This window comes from Podarcis pityusensis (assembly GCF_964106645.2).
Source record: "Podarcis pityusensis genome assembly, chromosome: 10".
Lineage (NCBI taxonomy): Eukaryota > Metazoa > Chordata > Lepidosauria > Squamata > Lacertidae > Podarcis > Podarcis pityusensis.
The window spans coordinates 41649109-41670245 of record NC_138035.1 but is presented as its reverse complement, the minus strand read 5'-3'; the positions used below and the strand labels follow the sequence as shown (position 1 = coordinate 41670245).

Genomic DNA, 21137 nt, shown 5'->3' with positions numbered 1-21137 from the left:
AGATTGAAATAAAACTTAACGTGGAGATGAAGCAGAACAGACTTATGGGTAACTGTATATAAAAGTCATACAAATCGGAAACAGGCTGCATTTACATGAAGTTTATTCCATTTCCCTAATTGTTAATTTCTGCATTGCATGTGAGCTTTCACGTGACATAAAAGCCATTTCCTGAAAACCAGTGGCACATGGTGCATGTTTAGTGCTCACTTCCATGTTATTTGATTCTTGAAAAAAATAAATCCTTCCAGTAGCACCTTAGAGACCAACTAAGTTTGTTCTTGGTATGACCTTATATATAGTGAGAGGGTGGGGAGGGGTATTACTCAGAAAGGTGGTGGGAATGGGTGATTGGGTGATAGGTGTGGTAAACCAGTTGACGCCTGTTAATGACTACAATTGGTCTTACAGGAAAAAGCAAGCGGTGAGAGGGCTAAAAATAGCTTTATCATGTATAATGAGATAAGAATCCACATGTATAATGAGATAAGAATCCATCTCACTCCTTGCTTTTTCCTGTAAGACCAATTGCAGTTGTCAACTGGTTTACCACACCTATCAGCCAACCACCCATTCCCACCACCCTTCTGAGCAATACCCCTCCCCACCCTCTCAATATATATAAGGGTCTGGTGACTTCTGTTTCAGTGTATCTGAACAAGTGTGCATGCACACGAAAGCTCATACCAAGAACAAACTTAGTTGGTCTCTAAGCTGCTACTGGAAGGATTTTTTTTGCTTTGTTTCGACTACGGCAGACCAACACGGCTACATACCTGTTACTAGAAAAAAATCACTTTGCAGCCCCTTAACCCAGAAAATCATGGAAGGGACAAAATTGGGGGTGGTACACTGGCACAAAGTTCTTTCCTGCTGTTTTCATGGGGACGTAATGGAGAAACAGAAGCACATATGTGAAAGGATGAATGGGGGAGCATCAATCTCGTCTAGTGACATTCACTGTGTGTCACACCACACCGTGACCACTGATGTGAATGAATGTTAGCACTAAATGCTACAGGTTCCCTAATGCAACAGGTATTGCAACATGAAAGGAACATTAGAAAATGGGACAGATGTGCTAGCATTATAATCAGGAGAACTAATGCAATATTCATCACATCTGAATTTAAGCATGGACTTATTTGTCCATTCCTCTTCCTGCCACCACTTTCTCAAAACCCACGTAAAACAACCTATAAATGCCTAAAGCAGATTTCCCATTGGCAGTTATGAAAGGAAGCACTTCACCCAGTGCCTTAGAAAATGACGATGATTAAAGAGATAACATTTTCAAAGGCTGCTTGTAACACATGGTGGATGGTGAACTGCAAACAGTATTTTCAACATAGTATGATTTTAAATATATTAAAATTAAGAAAATATTATGGTTTTCTTAGGCTACCTTGACAACGTGGGATCAATTAAAGAACCTGCTCTTATTTTCAACTGGTCAAGTTCAACTCTCAGCTTGTCTATTTCATCTGCCAATCTTTCCTGGAAATAATAATAATGATAAAAAGAAGAAGTCAACAATGTTTTATATCAAAACTTACATTTATCAAAATTAATATCAGTGAACAACATTAAGCTTCTCGGCAACAAAGTACCAACTTACATTGTATCAGCCTAGCAAGGGGTTGTAAAAATATTATTTTCATTAAAACTAATATTTGTTAAATAAGTAATTTGTTGGACTCATTACTTATTGAATAGCATTACTTATTAAGGTTAAAGTTGCAATAAACCAACTAATCATTTTAAACAGCCCAACAAAACACGTCTATAGATATTTTTACAATATGAAAAATAAATTATTAACGGGAGAATTGTAGAAAAAAATTCCTTTGTTAGCTAGACAAACTAATCATTGGTGATTTTTAGTGATGCCAGACATAACAAATGGAAGACTATAAATACATTCCAAAGATTCCAGTTTTCACCAATTTTGCATTCCTTCTTTGCTGTTTTAAAGTTTATACAGTCAAACCTCAGCTCCTGAACTCCTCCGTTTTGGAAAGTTTTGGCTCCCAAATGCTGAAAACCCGGAAGTAAATGCTCTGGTTTTCAAACGCTTTTCAGAAGCCAAATGTCCAATGCGGCTTCCTGCTTGAGTGGAGGAAGCCTTGCAACCAAACAGAAGCCGTGCCTCAATTGTTGAACATTTCAGAAGCCGAACGGGCTTCCGGAATGGATTAAGTTCAAGAATCGGGGTTTGACCGCACAGAGTTCTTAAAAGAATAACACTTTGCAACAAAGACATAAATCCAGCTAACGTAAGTTGTCATTGAGGCACACTGAAAACCATCAGATATGAATCAATTGTTTCTTACTTGTTCTTATGGGTCAGTCACAAATAACAGGATCGAGGACAAAGAACACTTCCCCTAATTTTTTTAAAAGGTTTGGTACAGCAGTTTGAGCTCAGTTTAGCATGATAAAACCACTAGCCCTCAATGAACAGGAGTGAACTGCATAAGCAAGAAACTATTCCTAAATTAATATAGTAACAACAACAGGAATCTAGACCCTTCTCTATTGGGGGAAAAAAATGCAGCTCGAATTTTCAACGAAAGCAGTCAAAGAAAAATGCACAGGATTTTATATACGAAATCATTTGGCTCGGATCCAGACTTAGGTTTGGAATAGTCCTTTTAAAAGAATTGATTTGAGTATTCTACTCTAAGTATGAATAGGTCCAGATCCAGCTCATGGAACTCCCTTAAGGAGCAGCTATCATGACTGTGCTGCACTGACTGATGGAAATTGTTGTATGAAACATCTGGAGGGTACCATGTTGGGGAAAGAGGATCTACCTATTCCTGTGAAACCTGCCCCCACTTGTTCTTGGTATCAGGAAGAATCATAGTATCCTTCTGCTGTGCCACTTATTCTTTTAGCTAAGAAAATGTAAAGGGCGGGCAGCATGGTATGGTGGTTAGTGTGTCAGACTAGGGCTAGGAAGACTCCAGTACAAATCCCCACTCAGGACAAGAAGAAAACCGAAGAATCTTGGGTCATCCACTCATCCATGGGGCAAGCATGTCTTGAGCTGTTCCGGGGGGGGGGGGGAGGCAGGCTATAAATGCAGTAAATCAAAAACCAAATACATGAATAAATTCTGGAAACATATTTTTCAACTGCACAAAATACATATAGGCAACAGCTATTTACATTCCATAAATGCTAAATATGACATCCCCCCCCCCCAAAAAGATTCAGTCTCTTCCTGACAACAAGTATAGACAAAATGTGGGGAAAAGCATAATTGGAAGGAAGCACACTGCTTCAGGTACCATTCTTTGGAACAGAATGTGGCCAACAAATTATTAAAATAAACAAATGAAGCAACAAGGAGCTCATGAGTCATAGCCAGAAGTCTAATCTCATCCATTCCTTCTGAAAATTCTCTTTTTAGGAACAAATGGCAGCCAAATTAAAAAATGTATTTGTCTACAATTTCTTCCCTTCATGTTTGGTTCTGATATCAAGTATTAACAGTTATTTTGCCCCTAGACTCAGGGCTCAGCCACAATTCTTCCCCGTTCCACTCCTTCTATTTCTATTTAATCTGATACCTAGCAAAATTACTTTCTGCTTACTTAAATATGATTGGTTGAATTTATGTTATCTGCTGGCTGTAGGTTGGTAAAGAATTAGAAAAATGGCATTTGTTATAAATGTTTGTAATGAATTTGACTGGTTCATTAAATCAACGGTACAGGGGTTAAGCTGTGTTGACTTGCAAAGGGCAATTTTGATGCTATTTTTAATATGACTGTCAGGATTGGGTAGATGTGGGGCCGAAAGCTCAAGACTCATGTCCTCAATAAGTTTCTGGCCATTGGCCACCCAGAACTGAGCATTCTATGGAAACAGAGCAATCAAAATGCATCTCTAGAGTGGGGGAGGAGGTATTTACATACGAATGTGGGAGTTTGGAGGAAAGTCTTTCATTCAACCAAATGGATCCAGCCCACATATTTTGTGGGGGCAATTCATGCCTGCACTAGGGTCCATAAATAGTATCAGCAGGCCAATAAACACTACTTGAAGTGTACAGCCCAATTTGATGCATGCTCACTTGGAAGTAAGTTGCATTCAGTGGGGCTCACTCCCAGAGAAATGTGCTGAGGATTGCAGCCTACAGAGGTGCGGGTTTTCTAGTGTATGGCTGAATGCTGATGCTGTGTGGCTTGTAGCTCTCTCATATCTTCACTTGGATGTGTGAACAATAGCACTGTCCAGTTTAATTGCTCACACAATGAAACTTCTGCACCTTCTCCTCCCATTGCATCCCCTGCAATCTGATTTGGAGGGTTGAGGGAGCTCCATATCAGATATAGAGGGGATGCAAGGGGCACACAAAGGGAGGCATGGGCAGGGATGAAGGAAGGTGCCATGGTACCTGGGGCGGGCGTCACGATGTAGGACGCATGTGCAGCATCACTACGTATGACGCATGCCCCGTATGAAGTGACGCCACACATGTGCTGTATAGTGGTTTGCCGCCGGCGCCACTCCAGAGCCGTATGTACGGTGCCAGGATCCCTTCGTTGCCGCTACAGCCGCAAATGGAGGATCCTCCATTTGCAGCTGCAGCCACGAGCAGAGAATCCTGCCACCGTCCGTATGGCACTGGAGCAGCTCCGGCGGCAAACCGCTATACAGCGCATGTGTGGCCTCACTACGTACAGCACTTGCATGTGACGCTGTGCATGTGCTGTATAGCAGTTTGCTGCCGGCGCCACTCCAGCACCGTACAACGGTGCTGGGATCCTGTGCTCATGGCTGCAGCCGCGAACGGAGGATCCGATTCCTCCGTTCGCAGCTGTAGCAGAGAAGGAGGGATCCCGGCACCGTCCGTATGGCACTGGAACGGCACCAGCTGCAAACCGCTATACTGTGCATGCGCAACGTTGCTACGTACAGTGAATGCATGTGACACCACACATGCGCTGTACTTAGCGGTTTGCCGGCGGTGCTGGGATCCTCTTCTTGCAGCTGCAACCGCAAATGGAGGATCCTCCACATGTGGCTGCTGTGGCGCGATGGCTGCTCAGGCCACGACGAGCCACCACAGGGTGACTTCTTGTCAACCCCGCAGATATGGAACCCAAGGCGTACCGCCCACCCACCCCCCATTGCGACACAACTGGGCGTGGAAAGAGAGCTTCCCCTACACAAGTAGAAGTTGTTCCTCTTGCAGTGTCTTAGTTGGATACAACCATAGGTTCTATTATCTTTAGGAACATTTTCAGGTTTTGAATTCCGAAGATTACTACTTCTTTTTTGGTAATCAGTTGCTTTTTAAAATAAAGGTGAATGCAGGTAGGAAAGAAAGAATACCTTATCATGTAATGATTCTTCCAAGTTCTTCCTAAAGCTTTCTGATTCTTGTATTAAAACATTCTAAGAAAGAGAAAAGATCAAAAGTAGAGAAATTACAGCAAAATAAAACACATTTCTGCAGAATCTGCATTTTTTTCACGCTTCCTATTGTAATAACAAGTATTGACTATCCTTTTATGAATATGTTAAAAGTTCTACTATTAACACTGATAGCTATCAGACGGCATCAATTTTGGACTGACATTTTGCCATCAACATAGGATTAACATTAAGCACATGGCCCAGTCTGTGTACTGCAAATACCCCTGAGTACATGAGTAGCTCCACTGAGTTTTGAAGAAAGCTGGAAGGAAGGAAAGTCAGTGAGGATTTCACATACAGGAAAGGACAGGAAGATTTGATGGGCAAGGGATCATGCCCTAAGTATTTATTTGCTTTCCACCCATAGTATCAAGAACAGAAAAAAGGAAACCAAAAATACAAATCAAGGTAAGTATGGGACAATATTCAATTGGGTCATACACTCAGAGTGTATTGAGCTAGATGGGCCAATACTCTAAGCAAAAGGCAGCTTAGTACATTTCTTCTTAGGCTGATCCATTGATTCTGTTCTGAGCATGACTACCATTGTATATGAACCATTTGTTTTGCTCATTTTACCTTTTCTTCCAATGCTGCCATTCTCTCTTTTAAATGTAGCTGCAGGCGCTCATTAGATTCTGTCAAAAGTCTGTCCACAGTATCTGATAATCTCTTGTTGTGCTCTTCATTCATTTTTTCTCTTTGCCTTGCCTTCAATAAAGTATCAAGGAAACAAAATGGGCGGTTCCAAAGTTATCTAAAATGTTATCATTAGTGAAACACGAGTGGTGGATTATTGTAACTGAAATCACAGTAATGATACCCTGGTACGGTAAAGGTAAAGGGACCCCTGACCATTAGGTCCAGTCGCAGACGACTCTAGGGTTGCGGTGCTCATCTCGCTTTATTGGCCGAGGGAGCCGGCGTACAGCTTCCGGGTCATGTGACCAGCATGACTAAGCAGCTTCTGGCGAACCAGAGCAGCACACGGAAATGCCATTTACCTTCCTGCAGGAGTGGTACCTATTTATTTACTTGCACTTTGATGTGCTTTCGAACTGCTAGGTTGGCAGGAGCAGGGACCAAGCAATGGGAGCTCACCCCATCGCGGGGATTCGAACCGCCAACCTTCCAATCGGCAAGCCCTAGGCTCTGTGGTTTAGACCACAGTGCCACCTGTGTCACAGTACCTGTGGTACAGTAGCGCACAGCAAAAACAAATACTGCCAGAGGATAAAATTTATTAGCACTACTGCTGAAGCAAACATTTGCGCACATTCAATAGCTGATAATCGTTCCGTTCATATTCATCAAGTCAAAAAATAAATAAATATAAGCAATTCAGGGGAAATTCTGATTCTTCTCTTCCAGTTGAGCTTCTAGATATGAGACTCGTTTTTTAGGTAAAAGGGGGACTATGTGAAACAGTGTGATGCATTTAGCTTAGACGAGTCAAACTATAAATGAAATGATCAACAATACACATACTCTTTGAAGCTCCTGGTTCTTCTCCTCCAGTTGGGCCTCCAAGTGTCTCATGCGCTCTTCAATGTTGCCATGCCTTTCTTCTGCCTATATCAAAAATAAATAAACACACTTCTTTGAAACTTAAAGAGCTTTCTGAGCCAAAATCTCAATTTGTTTTAAAGAAAATGTAAAGCAAGCTACTACTAACTGCAAACTTAGTTTTCAAAAATAAATGTTATTCAAACAGGCAGCTGAACAGCATTGCTTGAAATGTGTCAGCTACAAAGGCCTGTTACATCCAAGCATCCAGCAAAACATTGGAGTTATTTATGAGCAATGAAATCAGCCAAATGTAACATGCAGACTGTGCATGGTTTGAACACAAACCTGCCATCATAAAATTGTAAGCTCTTTAAGCACTGAACCGCACAATGGTTGATTATCAATAAAAGAAATACATATATTTTTAAAAAAGAGTTCTTAAAAATAAGAAAACAAAATTAGATGGATTCTATTTAGCAATAGAAAGTAAAGTCCAGTAGGACTACCTTCCTACGTATGGAGATCATTTCTTGCAGTTTAGCTTCCATAACATATTGATAATCATCAGATGAGGTAGAAGAGGTTGGATCAGACTAACAAGTCAAGGAAAAGGAGAGGGACAAAATTGAAAAATCAGAACTAAAGACACCAACACTGAACAGAACACAGCACAGAATGCTCAAAAGAAAAGTGTGATTGCAAATTTAATACTTTAACTGACAGAATTTTATGTAGAATAAACCACACTTACAATAGGGTGACATGAGGCAGTTGATGCGGATGAACTAAAAACAATGGGATGCTAAAAAAGCTAACAACCTAGGTATGGAAATTTCAGATTAGTGATGGCTGGCTGGTGAGAATTACTCTTCCTCTATAGAGGGATCTCAAAGCAATTATGGCAAATATAAAGCCTGATTGGAATTTGGATAAACTTAAGACCAGAACACAACTTTGAGGAGCCAATGCCAGAATTATTATTTTTTTAAAAATAGACCATCCTACAATTTTATCATAACAAAAACAATGTATATTATGTTACAGAATATACTAAACCAAATGGGTTAGTCATCTCTAGAATAATGTTATGGTAGGTTGCCTAAAAGATATGAAAGCATATAACTAAAGGAAATATCATAACTTTCCCGGGCTTACTATGAAAGGGTTACTGAGTTTGTGGTGAATGCAAAGCAGGTGTCTGGTTGTTCCACAAGCTGCTCACATTATGTCTGGCTATGCCACTCTTTAGTTTAGTGAACAACGATCTGGGCAAATGCTCAGTTAGGTAATGTATCACAATGGATCCTATGTTTACTGCATGTCCCATTAACACACACCATGGACTTCTAAAAAAAGTCAATGTGAATTACTCCTTATTTAACCCAGAATGAATAATGGGTTGTATCCCTGTTAGCCATACTCAGAGTAGACCCACTGAAATAAATGAACATTACTGACTTAGGCCTACTGATTTTAATGGGCCTATTCTGAGTATGACCAATTCTGGATTTTGGACTAGTTAACCCCTTTCAGCCCAAATTAAAGTTCATTGCAAACATTTTAGGGCACAACCTGCAACCCCACCCAGCCATATGCAGCCCACCTGGACTAGGGTCTGCCAGGTCTTTGACAATCCCCCCGTTTTTGTTTTGCAGTCCCAGGCAGGCCGCAAAAGCAGAAGGATTATCAGAGTACCCTGGGCAGATGACCATACGTAGCTGATCGGCTGCATTTGGCTTGGCGACTCACAAGACCAAAGTCAAAATTAAGAGAAGACACTCCTTATAATGTGTCAGTATATGCTACAAGATAAAAAGAGCACTCAGATCAACATGAATATTTAATATTAATAAAAAAGTCTCATCCAACGATTCAACACCTTTCCAAGCATAAAATGAAGCTGATAATTTGTTTGACAGTGGACTTTTTTCTTACCTGTAAATTGGCTGAGAGGTGTGCTTAAAGAAAGACCTCCCATCTATTCAGTTAAAACGTTAGAGCTCTACAAGCCCACAGTTGTCTCATTCAGATGTAATGCTAAACCATGGTTTAACATAGAATGCAGCTTGGTCCCCCTTCCCTATTCCTCCTTCCAAGGAAGACTACAGACATCACCTCCATTACAATTTACTGCAGGATAGCAGTAAGTTTAGTCTGAACTCAAAGTTGTGATTAATCTTATCAATGGTTTATTGAAACAAGCCAGAAATTGGGCTGTCTTAGTAAACCATACTCAAAGTTAAGCATAGTTTGTTGGGGACTGGATATAATGCTAAACAGTGGTTAGTTAAAAACAGAAGCAACAGCTTCTTTTCGCCTCTTTGTAGCTGGAAGAGGAGAACAGGTGGGCTGAGGGGAAATCACATGAACCAAAGGCTCACCAAGGCTTGATCATGTAAGGTCAATATGTGCAACTTTTTCCCCCTTGAGGAGAAATGGTTTAAGTAAGAACAAAGAAAAATACCCCCTGAAGCTTACAGAAGAAATTTACTTTAAGGATGAAGAAAGGGTCAGGCTCAACATTTCTTTGTCCTTAGCAAAGGCATATAGGTCCTTATTGACTGCAACGCTGAAAATCTACAGGCAAAAGCAATAGCCACAAGAAACTGCATCTAAAAGATTTTGATTACCAAAATTGCAGCTAAGGTAGACATAGTGGTATAGCATTAAAACTGCTAGCACATTTGCAAAGGCTAAGCCAGGTCTGGTCTGGTTTCAGATTGGATGGGAGACTGCATGTTGAGGTAACTGCATTGCAGGGACATGGACTAGGTGATCACTAGGGTCCTTTCTAACACTATAGTCCTGTGATTTTGCATTTTGAGGTAAAATCCAATAACAAGTGAACCATTTCAGTTCTTGATTTACATCAATCTGCACTCTGTGATGTTCTGGATCATGGGTAGGAGTGGCACTTTATATTGATTGGTTGAAACTTAATACCTGATTACTTTAAAATGAAGCATCCACCCTGCACAGCTGGAAGCCTACTGGTCACCTGAGCCAGCCTGCTAACTTTATTTCCACTAGGGACATTAGGTGAAAGGCAAATAAATCTTCTTCCACCTTGGCTATGGGCCTTGATGGCATCCTGTTGGAGCATGAAAGATCTCATGTATCTCTGCGGAGTCCTGACCATTCATTTCTTGTCAGGAGACCATCATTCCTAGACTGCCTAGTACATAAGAACTATTCCTGGCCAACCCTGGTCAGCATCCTTGCTATCATTGTTATTCTTATGTTATGGATACAGCCTTTCTAGTCTTTGGATGGGAGGAAAAGACCTCTTAGTCAGGTTGACAATGAAGTGCTGTTTTCTGATTTAGGCAAGACACAACTGAACATCATTCTTTTCTTCATTCCTGGGTAAAAGTCAACAAAGGTATCATTTGGGTAGGTTTCAAAAATAGAATAATCATATTTTGTAGGCCAAAGTGTGACACTAAGGCCACATCAAGAATATCCACAGGGTTGGCTGCTTGAAAACACGCAATACTGAGTGTGAATTAACAATGCAAAAATGCTTCCTGGGGTTGAGGCTACAGCTGGATAGGATGAAATACACTTCTGAAATGCTTATAGATGTTATCACTTCAGGATGAAAACTTTGCTCTCATCTGTTTTTAATGCAATGACTGAACTTCTCTGGGGTTAAAATGTCTAGATTGTCTTCCTTCTTTGGAGTCCCATTTAATTGGTCTTTGAATGCCTTTAGGGCACTTTGTGTAAGTCCAGCAGATATCTGGCGCTATCTTCTAGTGTCTAGACAGAGATCTCATTTTTGGTGTTGCACAAAAACTATTCTTAGAGTAACAACAATTTCAGTTTCCTTTGTTGATTGAGTTGATGTTATTTTGATGCAAAGTGCTGAAAATATTCTCATTTTGAAATTGAGGATTACACTGAGTACTAGGGCTCCTCCAGATAGCCTATTTATTCAGGATTCATCCTGATTTGTTGCAAAAAGTTTGTGGTGGTTAGACTATGTCCAGTCTTTATCGAACATTCATTCTGATTTGTTTATGGGGTGGTTATATGACAGAGAGCACTCATTCTGCATTTGCTGGTGTTTACATATCTTCCCATTAATAATTTGCTTATCCCACAATGTTTAATAAATCTCCTGATCATTTTCCAAAAACTCAGTTTCTGTGTTGACTCCTTCTCTCCCAGAGTGAGGAAGTTTAACAGCCTCCCCAGGACATGAAGAAGACTGCAGATCATTCAAGTGTCCCTATTTTCTAGGGACGTCACTAATTTGGAGAAGCTGTCCAATTTTCTGATTTGATCCCAGAATGTTCCACTTTCCCTTAGAATGTCCCTATTTTCATTGGAGAAATGTTGGAGGGTATGGAGTTATCAGACCCCCAAGCCGTTTGAAGGCGATCCTGTATAGAAAAGGTTTTTTTAATAATGTTTTATTATGTTTTTATATATGTTGGAAGCTGTCCAGAGTGGCTGGGGCAACCGAGTAAGATGTGTGGAGTATAAATAGTAAAATTATCATTATGGAATGGGACGTCCCTATTTTCATCAGAGAAATGTTGGCGGGTATGAGACTGAAATCTGTTATCCACTATACATGCATATAGATCAGAAGCTAGGCCTCATGACTGGCTTTTGCTTTGCTTTAGGGAGAACTGCTTGCTTGAAAAAGGAGGTACATAGTCTGTAAACTGACATTCCTCTTCAGTGTGACTGCATTAATACTATGAAATTGATACTATGAAGGAGCAACCAAACTGCTGGTATTGAGATAAAAACAAAGTAGGCAGGCAGGAGGAAGGAGGTGCCAGTCTGGCAAGCTGCGTAACTCATCCCTTTTGTATCCTAGCAATTTCACTCTGATTGTAGCAAAAAAAGGAGGAAACACTATCCTAGACATGATGATTCCCTCCCTCTGGAACATTGGAAGAACTCTTGAGGAGTTTTGCCTTGCAGCAATTTCAACATAGAAGTTTTTGAGCTGTTTACAAGAAAACATAAAATCCCTTGACGAAGTGGGTGGAAACATGTTGGCACTAATAAAAAGCGTATTTCTCTTCAGCATCTTTGATACTTTCTTTTGGTCTTTTCCATTGGATGCTTCCTTGTTTTTGTTTTGCTGCACTTTTGCTTCTTCGTTCAGGAACTCCCTTTCCCTGGAACTCACTGAGAAACTGGTCGCAAGCAACTTAAATATACTAAGAATGAATTGGCTCCAGACTTAATCATGCTTAGACAGTCTCATTAAAAACCAGTGCACTTAAGGTGTGCTTCAAGCTGCTTCAAGCATGACTAAGTCAAGATCCAATCCAATATATATTTAAATTTAGGGGTGCAGAATAGGTTTACTTTAGTTGAATTAGAATTGTTCATTAATTTATAATATATTTATTATTATTTGAAACACAATGTTATGAACAACACAAGCCTACTATAGAGTAGTTATAAGACGAGAAAATTCATAACATGGCTATAGTTTTACCAGATTACCAATACTTCCTAGTACAGGAGGTTCTTATGTGAACTCCCACCCAATATTCAAGGACTCCTCCATTGACTTCAGTATCAGTGGCAAAACTGCATACACATCTCTTCTGTATCCACATCAAGGCGGCCCCCAAAACTGTAATCAGTGGGTAAGTGTGATCACCTAAGAACTGTTGATCGCACCAGAGGAAAAACAAGATTTCAGATTTCATGTGTATTAGACCAGTTTAAATTGATGTCAGTTTTCTTCTTGCTATGTAACATTTGAAATCTTATACAAATTGATCAACAGAGAATAATGTGTCAGAAGTAAAAAATCTGGATTTCTGAGCCCAATACATTAAGCATCTTTTTAGTAGAGTGAATTGTGGGGAGGGTTCCAGTAAAGTCTATTCTCGCTTTTATCCACTGTTTATAGGGAAGAAGTCAGTTATGTTGATGAGCTTGCTTAAACTTAAAACATAATAACAGTAATACACTAGGACCCTTGATTTTCCCCTGATTCTGCCCTCTCTGCTGGCTTCAATGAAGCTGGCAACTGAGTTGGCTAGAAAACTATTTGGGGAGAAGTTAGCAGTGGGTTAAGGGCCTTGACTCAGTTGGGATGTAGAGTGCAACTTGCCTTTGACTCCCTCCCCCCACACTAGGCAGTGCAAACAAGGTCCCTGATTGGCATTGCTGAGACCAAGTAGGCTCTTGCTTGGCATTCAAAAGAGGAGGTCACTAGTGCCATCAATGGCTACAGATGTATTGCTGGCTATGTTGGCTGCATTGCTTGTGATCTTGTTGTCCAAATAGTAGTTTTGCCCTCAATTAAGTAACATATACATTCTGTCTCACTCAGTTCCTGATATAAATTGCACAAGACAATCTAGATGGAACACACAGATCATATATATCTAGTTAACAGGGAGAGAACTGAAAAGACACAGAAGGGCTGGGATTCCTATGAACAAGCAATTTTTTTTCCATTTCTTCTCATCAATACAGAAATGATCATTCAAACAGGCTAGAAATCTATGCAACTTATAATCACAGAGTGGTTACTATACTGTTTGGGGTTTTTTGTCTTCCCTCCACCCACCCAGTGGATGAACATGGCAACCTTCCTTTTCTAATGTCACTTACAGTAGCTCTTATATTAGCTGACTACAGGACACATAAACACTTCAGTCTATGGCAGCATTGTGCGTGCTCCATTTTGGAGCTGCTGTGCATGGAGATTTCTCCATTTGTTCCATGGAGGGAGTGGGAGGAAAACACATCTAATAATTTTCTTCCCACATGCTGAGCTCTACAGAAAAGACTTTAAAAAAAACCCCAAAACCCACCTGTGTGCATTGGAGGGCCCATTCACAACATCACTTTGTTAGCTTGGTGTGACTTTTTCTGAACACTACAAGGAATCTTAATGAAGGAAGAAGATATTCACCCATGAAACTACTTTAAAAAGGTAAAGGTACCCCTGACCGTTAGGTCCAGTCACGGACAACTCTTGGGTTACGGTGCTCACCTCACTCTATAGGCCGAGGGAGCTGGCGTTTGTCCGCAGACAGCTTCCGGGTCATGTGGCCAGCATGACAAAGTCACTTCTGGCAAACCAGAGCAGCGCACGGAAATGCCGTTTACCTTCCTGCCAGAGCAGTACCTATTTATCTACTTGCACTTGACGCACTTCCAAACTGCTAGGTGGGCAGGAGCTGGGACCGAACAATGGGAGCTCACCCCATCGCAGGGATTCAAACCGCCAACCTTCCGATCGGCAAGCCCTAGGCTCTGTGCACATCCAAAAAGCATTAGAACAGATACCCACAGGAATGAGCCATTGTCTTTTGGTTTGTTTTTTAAAAGAAACATGAGAAGCATTAAAAAAATCCCTCCAATTTTTGGTGACTTTTCTGAGTTACTGATGAAAAATCTCTCTCTCTCTTATATGCCATCAAAGATTTTATTACTGTGTTCCAGAACACATTTGTAAATGCATTTGCACCCTATTCAGATATTGAGTGCCAATCAGTTCAGTGAGGAATGGACTTCCAACAAAGTGTGCATAGAAATGGAGCCTAAGTCCACAGGGGTGGGGGGTGGGGAGGCAAGACAAGAGTGGTTTTAGGCATTATAAAGAAGAGCCAGCAGAATATATGTGACTGACATGTGCCTTTTCTTTTTGAACTTGTGTATCATCCAAACTGGCAACTTGTATATCTGCATGAAACTTGCGTGATGCTGCTTCCTATAGGAACATTCCACTGGGTATTTCTCCTATCCATCTTATGCTCTCATGCAACCCTGATTCATTTGAGCCTGGAAAATAAAGTGTCTATTTTCTTTTGGTCTGTTTTAATGAAAGTGATCACTGTTGTTTCTTTGAATTAATGTGATGTGGAAAATCATGGAAAAAATTCAATGGCAAATAAAGTTCATGATTTTTAGCTGAATTGGATTAATCATAACTCTTTTATAATACAAAGTATTATAAAATAAACTCCTTTGGGATTTTGGGAGAAATGGACTCAAGCCATACAAGAAATACGAAGCAATACCTCTGCCATTAAATTAAGCTAAAGCAAATAACGTCGTATGTGTAATTAGTATTTATTTACGGTGCCAATAAGTAGAATCATCTTGTCCACTCCAAAACAGGGTTTTATTGCTGCTGATGGTGCTGAAGGAAGGGAAAAGGGATGAAAATCAATGTTAAAGGAAAACGTGTTTCTGAAATTCACCTGCTCTCAAGTGTACAATACCTTAGTCAGGGCTGCGATTCTCTGAGCCAGTTCAGCTTCCACTTCAGGCAAGGTTTCAGCTTTCCGCATTGTTTGTTGCAGCTTTTGCTCAGCTAGTTCAAGCCGTTCCTGCAGCTGTCTATTTTTGTCTTCCATCTGAAACCCAGAAATGAGACGATTAAATAAATAAATAAAAGGCAGAATCAGGAAATTGCTGCCGTTCTCAGGGGATTGGACTTCCAATGGTTCATCCTGGTTGGCTCTCGAAGAGCAAATCTTCCTCAATTTCTCAAACCCAACCGATGAAGCATGTAATGATTTATATAGAGATGTACTGAAGAAGTGTTAATATAGAGAGATGTACCGAAAAAGCATTAATATGAATGAACACTACAACAAACTGGAAAGTTAATAAAACATATAAATAGGAGCAATCAGTAGCTTGTCCCTTGCTCTCATGAACCAAGACATATCACCTTCAAGTGGTTTCTTACTCTTATGAGCAAGAAACTTCCTATGGCAAGTTCAAAACTTTTTTTTTTTAGCACGCTCTTAGTTTACCACTGTAATGTTTCCAAGGGGTTGCTCGAGAGTAAGCAAGCAAATATTTCCCCGCTTGGCTGCAAAGCCTTGCTTTTGCTGCCAAACTAAACCTTATCTGTCCAGAGCCCCACTCTCCCGTGGCTGACTCAATCGCTGGCAGAATCCGTGAGTGGGTGGTTCTTAAACTTTCCCCAGCAAAGCAACTCTTTGACGCCAATTCTGCACCTCCCCTCTCTGCACGAATGCTTTCTGCGCAAGGAGGGCGTGGGTTGCGGAGGACCCATCTCCTCCCCGCTTCTCCCAGGCACGGAGTCCTGGGACCGCCTCACCACTTCCGACTCCTGCAGCTCCTCTCCACTGGAGGCATGTTTACTCTCCTCAGTTGAAGAAGAACTGCTCTCCACAATCCCTGGGGGTTCTCTATAATCCATTTGGCTTTTCCTCTTTCCCTCCTGAACCAATGGCAGTTCCCTGACAACCACTATTTTAGGCTGTTTTATATTAGCAAACATAGCTTGCATGCTGCAGTCACAGATACTTTCCTGGTTGGCACTGCACATCATTCACCCTCCCCCAAAATCTACTGATGTTCAAAGTTTATGATCCAGCCTGCATAGTTCATGTGTAGCTCAGCTTGCTGCTATAAACCTGCCATACTTTCCCTTTCTATCTTACCTTGATTTTCCTTCATCTCACCCAATCTGGATTCACTCCCAGAATCTTGCCATCCTGACTTGATAAGAGCCAGGTTTGACAATCAGATATGTTCTAGCCTTGTCTTGAACATCTTAGCTCTGGAAAAAATAGATCCGGGCCCAAATCTGATCTATCTTTGACTTCTCTTGCTGGAAAGAAAAGTCCTCATTCCCTTTTGATCCAAATCTACCAATATTTGGATGGCAGAGTAAGATCATAGCAAGAACACACATTTGCCTTTCTTTTCAGCTAAATGATGAGCGGACACTTATGAAGAGTCTCTTAGCAGTGATCCCAGATACTGAACCTGACGCAGGAGAGCTTCCTTGTTTGCCAGCTCATTTTCCAGCTTATCATTCATATCATGTATGGAGGTGGATTCCCTCTGAGCACTTAGGTAACGCTTTTCAAGGGTAGTGATCCTTTCTTCCATGTCTTCCTTCTGAGCCATTGCCTTAAAAGAACAAACAATACATCAAAAGACTACAATTTACAATTGTTGCCAATATTCATGTAGCTAGCAGGAGGTCATTAGATGGCTTATAATCTAAACTCGACTTTGAGATGTACCAGCTTCAAAAGGAATGAATGAATGTACAGATGAACGAAAACAAATGGAGGTGGAATAATTTTTTACCTCCCTAATGTCCCTCTGATATTTGCTGTTCAGTTCTTCAGTTTTAATGAGGTCTTTCCTAGCTGTCTCTGCATCTTGCTCTACCTCCCCGACTCTGGAAGACAATCCAGCCAAGCGGTCCTTCATCTGTGCCATTTCATAATTTTGCTTTTCAAGAAGTTCCTGCAGTTCCACCAATTGGCTGGTCTCATCATTTGAGTCTATGGAGCCATTTGACAGACGCTATTAAGAAACAAACAAACCATAGACCACTCACATTAGCCTACTTTCACCAACTTAGTGAAGAAATGGAGTGTATGAAATCAACAGGAATATACTGTTGGCACTTTTCCATGTGATTCAGATTTCTACGGTGGTTAAGTCTTCAAAATAGATTGCTACTGCTTATCAGAAAAAGAATGAATGAAATCTTTATTGCTAAAAGCTATAAGCCATCACAATTCGACACAAGTTGGGAAATGGTCACATGGGATACAAATAATTGCATGGGATACAAATAACTGAATCAAAACTGAACAACAACAACAGGAAAACAGACTTACCAAAATGCAAAATCACACCTGCATAAGTTAAGAACTTCACTTCTCACACTCCCCATTATGATACTTGTCTTGGTACTGTACCTAGTTCTCAACTTACTTGCAGACAAAGCAAATTTTGCAACTAGTGCAGTAATAAGTACATTATTGCCAGGTAGCAAAATAGAGATTTGCTCAAGGGGAGGTCAGCTGGAAAAAGAACAAAGGATGTAATCGAGGAATTTTTGTCTAGGGGATGTATATAAAGGGCATCGGAGCAAATAGTGTTGAATGTCCTCCACGTCTCCCGACTCACAGATGCAGAGTCTTTGGTACACAGGGGTGCTATTAAATCTTCCTGTTAGATAGGCGGAGGGCATACACTGAAAACGCAAAGCTGTGAATGCTTTATCAGAAAGAGAGACCAGGTGCCTAAAATGGCAGCACTCCAAACCTAATTTAAATAAAGGAAAACTCTCACACAACTATGTTCAAATGTCTATCCTCAGCGACTTTCCCCATTTCTGAACACAGCTCCTTACAGTATTTTCTCATGGTGTCTTGTTGCAACAACAACAAAAGCATCACAGGCAATAGTGGAGGGCAAATACACACCTGGCAACTGAGCTGTTCACATATTCCTCCCCCAACATTTTAGTGGGGGAAAAGCATGGAGTTATCTTGCTTTCTGTAGCAGTCATCACTTGTGTTCTGGATCATGTGTAACTACAAGAGGGCATAGTTGCTGATATGCTCCAAATACGAGTAATTGCACAGATAGCATTCCGTCTGTGTTATAAATCTTGCTCAGTTTATATGACCCCCAGAATGACAGAACACGTAGACCTGTGAAAGATCTAGTCTCTTTTATTCTCTCACCTCTGGTAAGTCTACATTTGAAAGCTTATATTTGCTGTATAGCTCCCAGTTATTGTAACGGTTGAGTGATGCTGCAGGAAATAATAGTATGTGCCTTGCTTTTTCTTTGCAGTTATTTTTCTATTCAACTTACTATTTGCCTTAATCCAATTAAAAAATATAGATGTCTGCACATGCATTAAAATATCATATTAATTTAATTTCTTTACAGCTGCTGATAAAACTGATAGACTTACATTCATGTTAGCTGTAATAGATAAATATTTTTTTCTAGAGTCTGAGATTCATTAGGTTAGAAACACACAAGCACTGGAATTATATTATGTGAAGCACAGAACCGAACTAAGCTGTATTTGCAAATTAATATAATAAATCCCCACCTACCATCACACGAATATTGTTGTGCAATGATAATAGCTAAAGCTGAAAATTCTATCATTCGGTTTTGGAGCTGGTTCATACGGTATATCCATCAGCTCATTTTCACTAATAACTGCTTTCATGAATGATCCATTTGTGTGGTAAAGATACTGAGGAACACATAGCTGCAGCTTCTTTGAGCAGTATTTCCATATTCCAAAGATATCACACTCATGGTCCAGCATATCTGAAGGAGCGTCTCCACCCCCATCGTTCTACCCGGACGCTGAGGTCCAGCACTGAGGGCCTTCTGGCGGTTCCCTCACTGCGAGAAGCCAAGTTACAGGGAACCAGGCAGAGGGCCTTCTCGGTAGTAGCGCCTTCCCTGTGGAACACCCTCCCACCAGATGTCAAAGAGAACAACAACTACCAGGCTTTTAGAAGACATCTGAAGGCAGCCCTGTTTCGGGAAGCTTTTAATGTTTGATGTATTATAGTATTTTAATATTCTTTTGGAAGCCGCCCAGAGTGGCCGGGGAAGCCCAGCCAGATGGGCGGGGTATAAATAATAAATTATTATTATTATTATTATTATTATTATTATGAAGGCTGCCACCATGATTTCCATGAGCATTCTTAGGACTTAATGATGATATGTATGTGCTGCAGTGGCCCCTTCTGACCAAGGGAGGGAGCTATAACAAGGGGGCACCATACCAACCTTTACAGCCAACATGGGTACATGACTACAGTCTACACTGCTGTCCTGTTAAAGGGAACCTATTTATGAATCAGCATGGCCAATGTCTACATGTTGTCCTACAATAGCCCCAGCTGGCCAGTTAGGGTGATAGGCAGCTGCGGGATGGATTTGCTGTAGACCAGTGCCGGCTAATTTGGTCTTCAAATGAAGCACATTTTTTTCTTTCAGAGGATATGCTGAGCCATGCAAACAGTTAATTAAATGACTATAACACTTGGTGGGGGACTTGATGATGTAGTACTAGCATTGTTAAATTAAGATATTTTTTTTAAAGAGCCTAGGCAAGCAATTTTAATAATTTGGCATTCAAACAAGCACACCTACTACAGTGAATCACTTATTTTTCAGCAGCTACCAAAGACAATAAAACACATTAACTAATCAACTTATAATTTAAATGTCTTACATGTACTCCATCACTCCATGTTGATTTTCCAATGTCCCTAATAGCACAGAGTTAAACAGTTTGCCTCTACAAGACCCCCTAGCTGGAAGAAGAGATGGTTAACTGAGTCTTTCAAAGCTGACTGGCTGTCTCTCAGAATAGGCCAACTGAGCTGAGTAGATTCCTCTTACTGGTGAAAGTCTAGCTTACTTTTGCGTTGCCCATTCAGTTATGACACTTGGAAGAGCCTGTGTTCTTGTATATGATTGGATGTTGGCTAAAAGCCACTTAATACTGCTCATAGGGAAGAAAAAGAAGAGCTGTGTTGGATTGTGAGTCCAGTTCATTTTATTAGTACTTGTCTGTGGATTAATAATGCTTTATATACAGTTTTTCATTGGCCTCCACTTTTTAAAAAATCAGCACCCTAGTATTTCATATACAAAAATCAAATCTGACTATGTATCTTTTCACTACCCTGGGTTTTCAGTGTGGTGTGTTCTCCTGGCCACTTTATGGGTTGTATGCATGTCAGAAGACCGGAGTGACCAAGTGACAAAAAGTGTTTCTTGCTGTTTCACTGATTGAGGGTGGTGGTATATATTGTGGGCCATGTAAAATTAGGTAGTGGGCCAGAAGCAGTGCCAGATTTACATATAAGCTAAACAAGCTAAAGCTTAGGGCCCCACTCTCTTGGGGCCCCCCAAAAAATTAAAGAAAAAAAACCTGGATGTACATTTCCAAAATGTAAGATAAAAAATGAAATAAAATAAAACCTACATACAGCAACAGTGTTTTGTTTGGTGTTGTGTAGGTTCCTATGATGTAACTAATGGGCCCCGCCTGCTAGCCTGCTCCCTAAAATACCACTGGTTTGCTCATTTCTATATACAGTGGTACCTTGGTTCTCAAACTTAATCCATTTCGGAAGTCTGTTCCTATACCAAAGCATTCCAAAACCAAGGCATGCTTTCCAATAGAAAGTAATGCAAAATGGATTAATCCGTTCCAGACTTTTAAAAACAACCCTAAAACAGCAATTTAATATTAATTTTACTATCTAACGAGACCTTTGATCCATAAAATGAAAGCAATAATCATATAAAAAATCATTTTAAGTTAGAGCTTAATAATTATTTCACTATTAATATACTACTTCTTAATTGTATTTCACTATTAATATACTTCTTCTTAATTGTATTTCAGTTCAACAATT

The 21137-nt window shown here is 40.4% G+C and overlaps 1 protein-coding gene across 12 annotated transcripts in view; it reads right to left on the bottom strand.

Moving 5' to 3' along the window:
* PPFIA2 (PTPRF interacting protein alpha 2) overlaps positions 1–21137 on the bottom strand; it is a 265886-nt gene that overhangs the window by 47525 nt on the left and 197224 nt on the right. For 10 of the 12 annotated variants that reach the window (XM_080971449.1, XM_080971453.1, XM_080971456.1 and 7 more), the window contains 8 exons: positions 17017–17238; positions 16687–16833; positions 15162–15296; positions 7449–7535; positions 6922–7005; positions 6013–6144; positions 5350–5412; positions 1406–1497 (listed from right to left, as the gene is read on the bottom strand). In XM_080971449.1, the coding sequence (XP_080827575.1) occupies positions 1406–1497; positions 5350–5412; positions 6013–6144; positions 6922–7005; positions 7449–7535; positions 15162–15296; positions 16687–16833; positions 17017–17238 (962 nt within the window). The remainder of the gene's footprint in view (positions 1–1405; positions 1498–5349; positions 5413–6012; positions 6145–6921; positions 7006–7448; positions 7536–15161; positions 15297–16686; positions 16834–17016; positions 17239–21137) is intronic. The other 2 variants (XM_080971455.1, XM_080971458.1) reach the window with 1 other exon arrangement.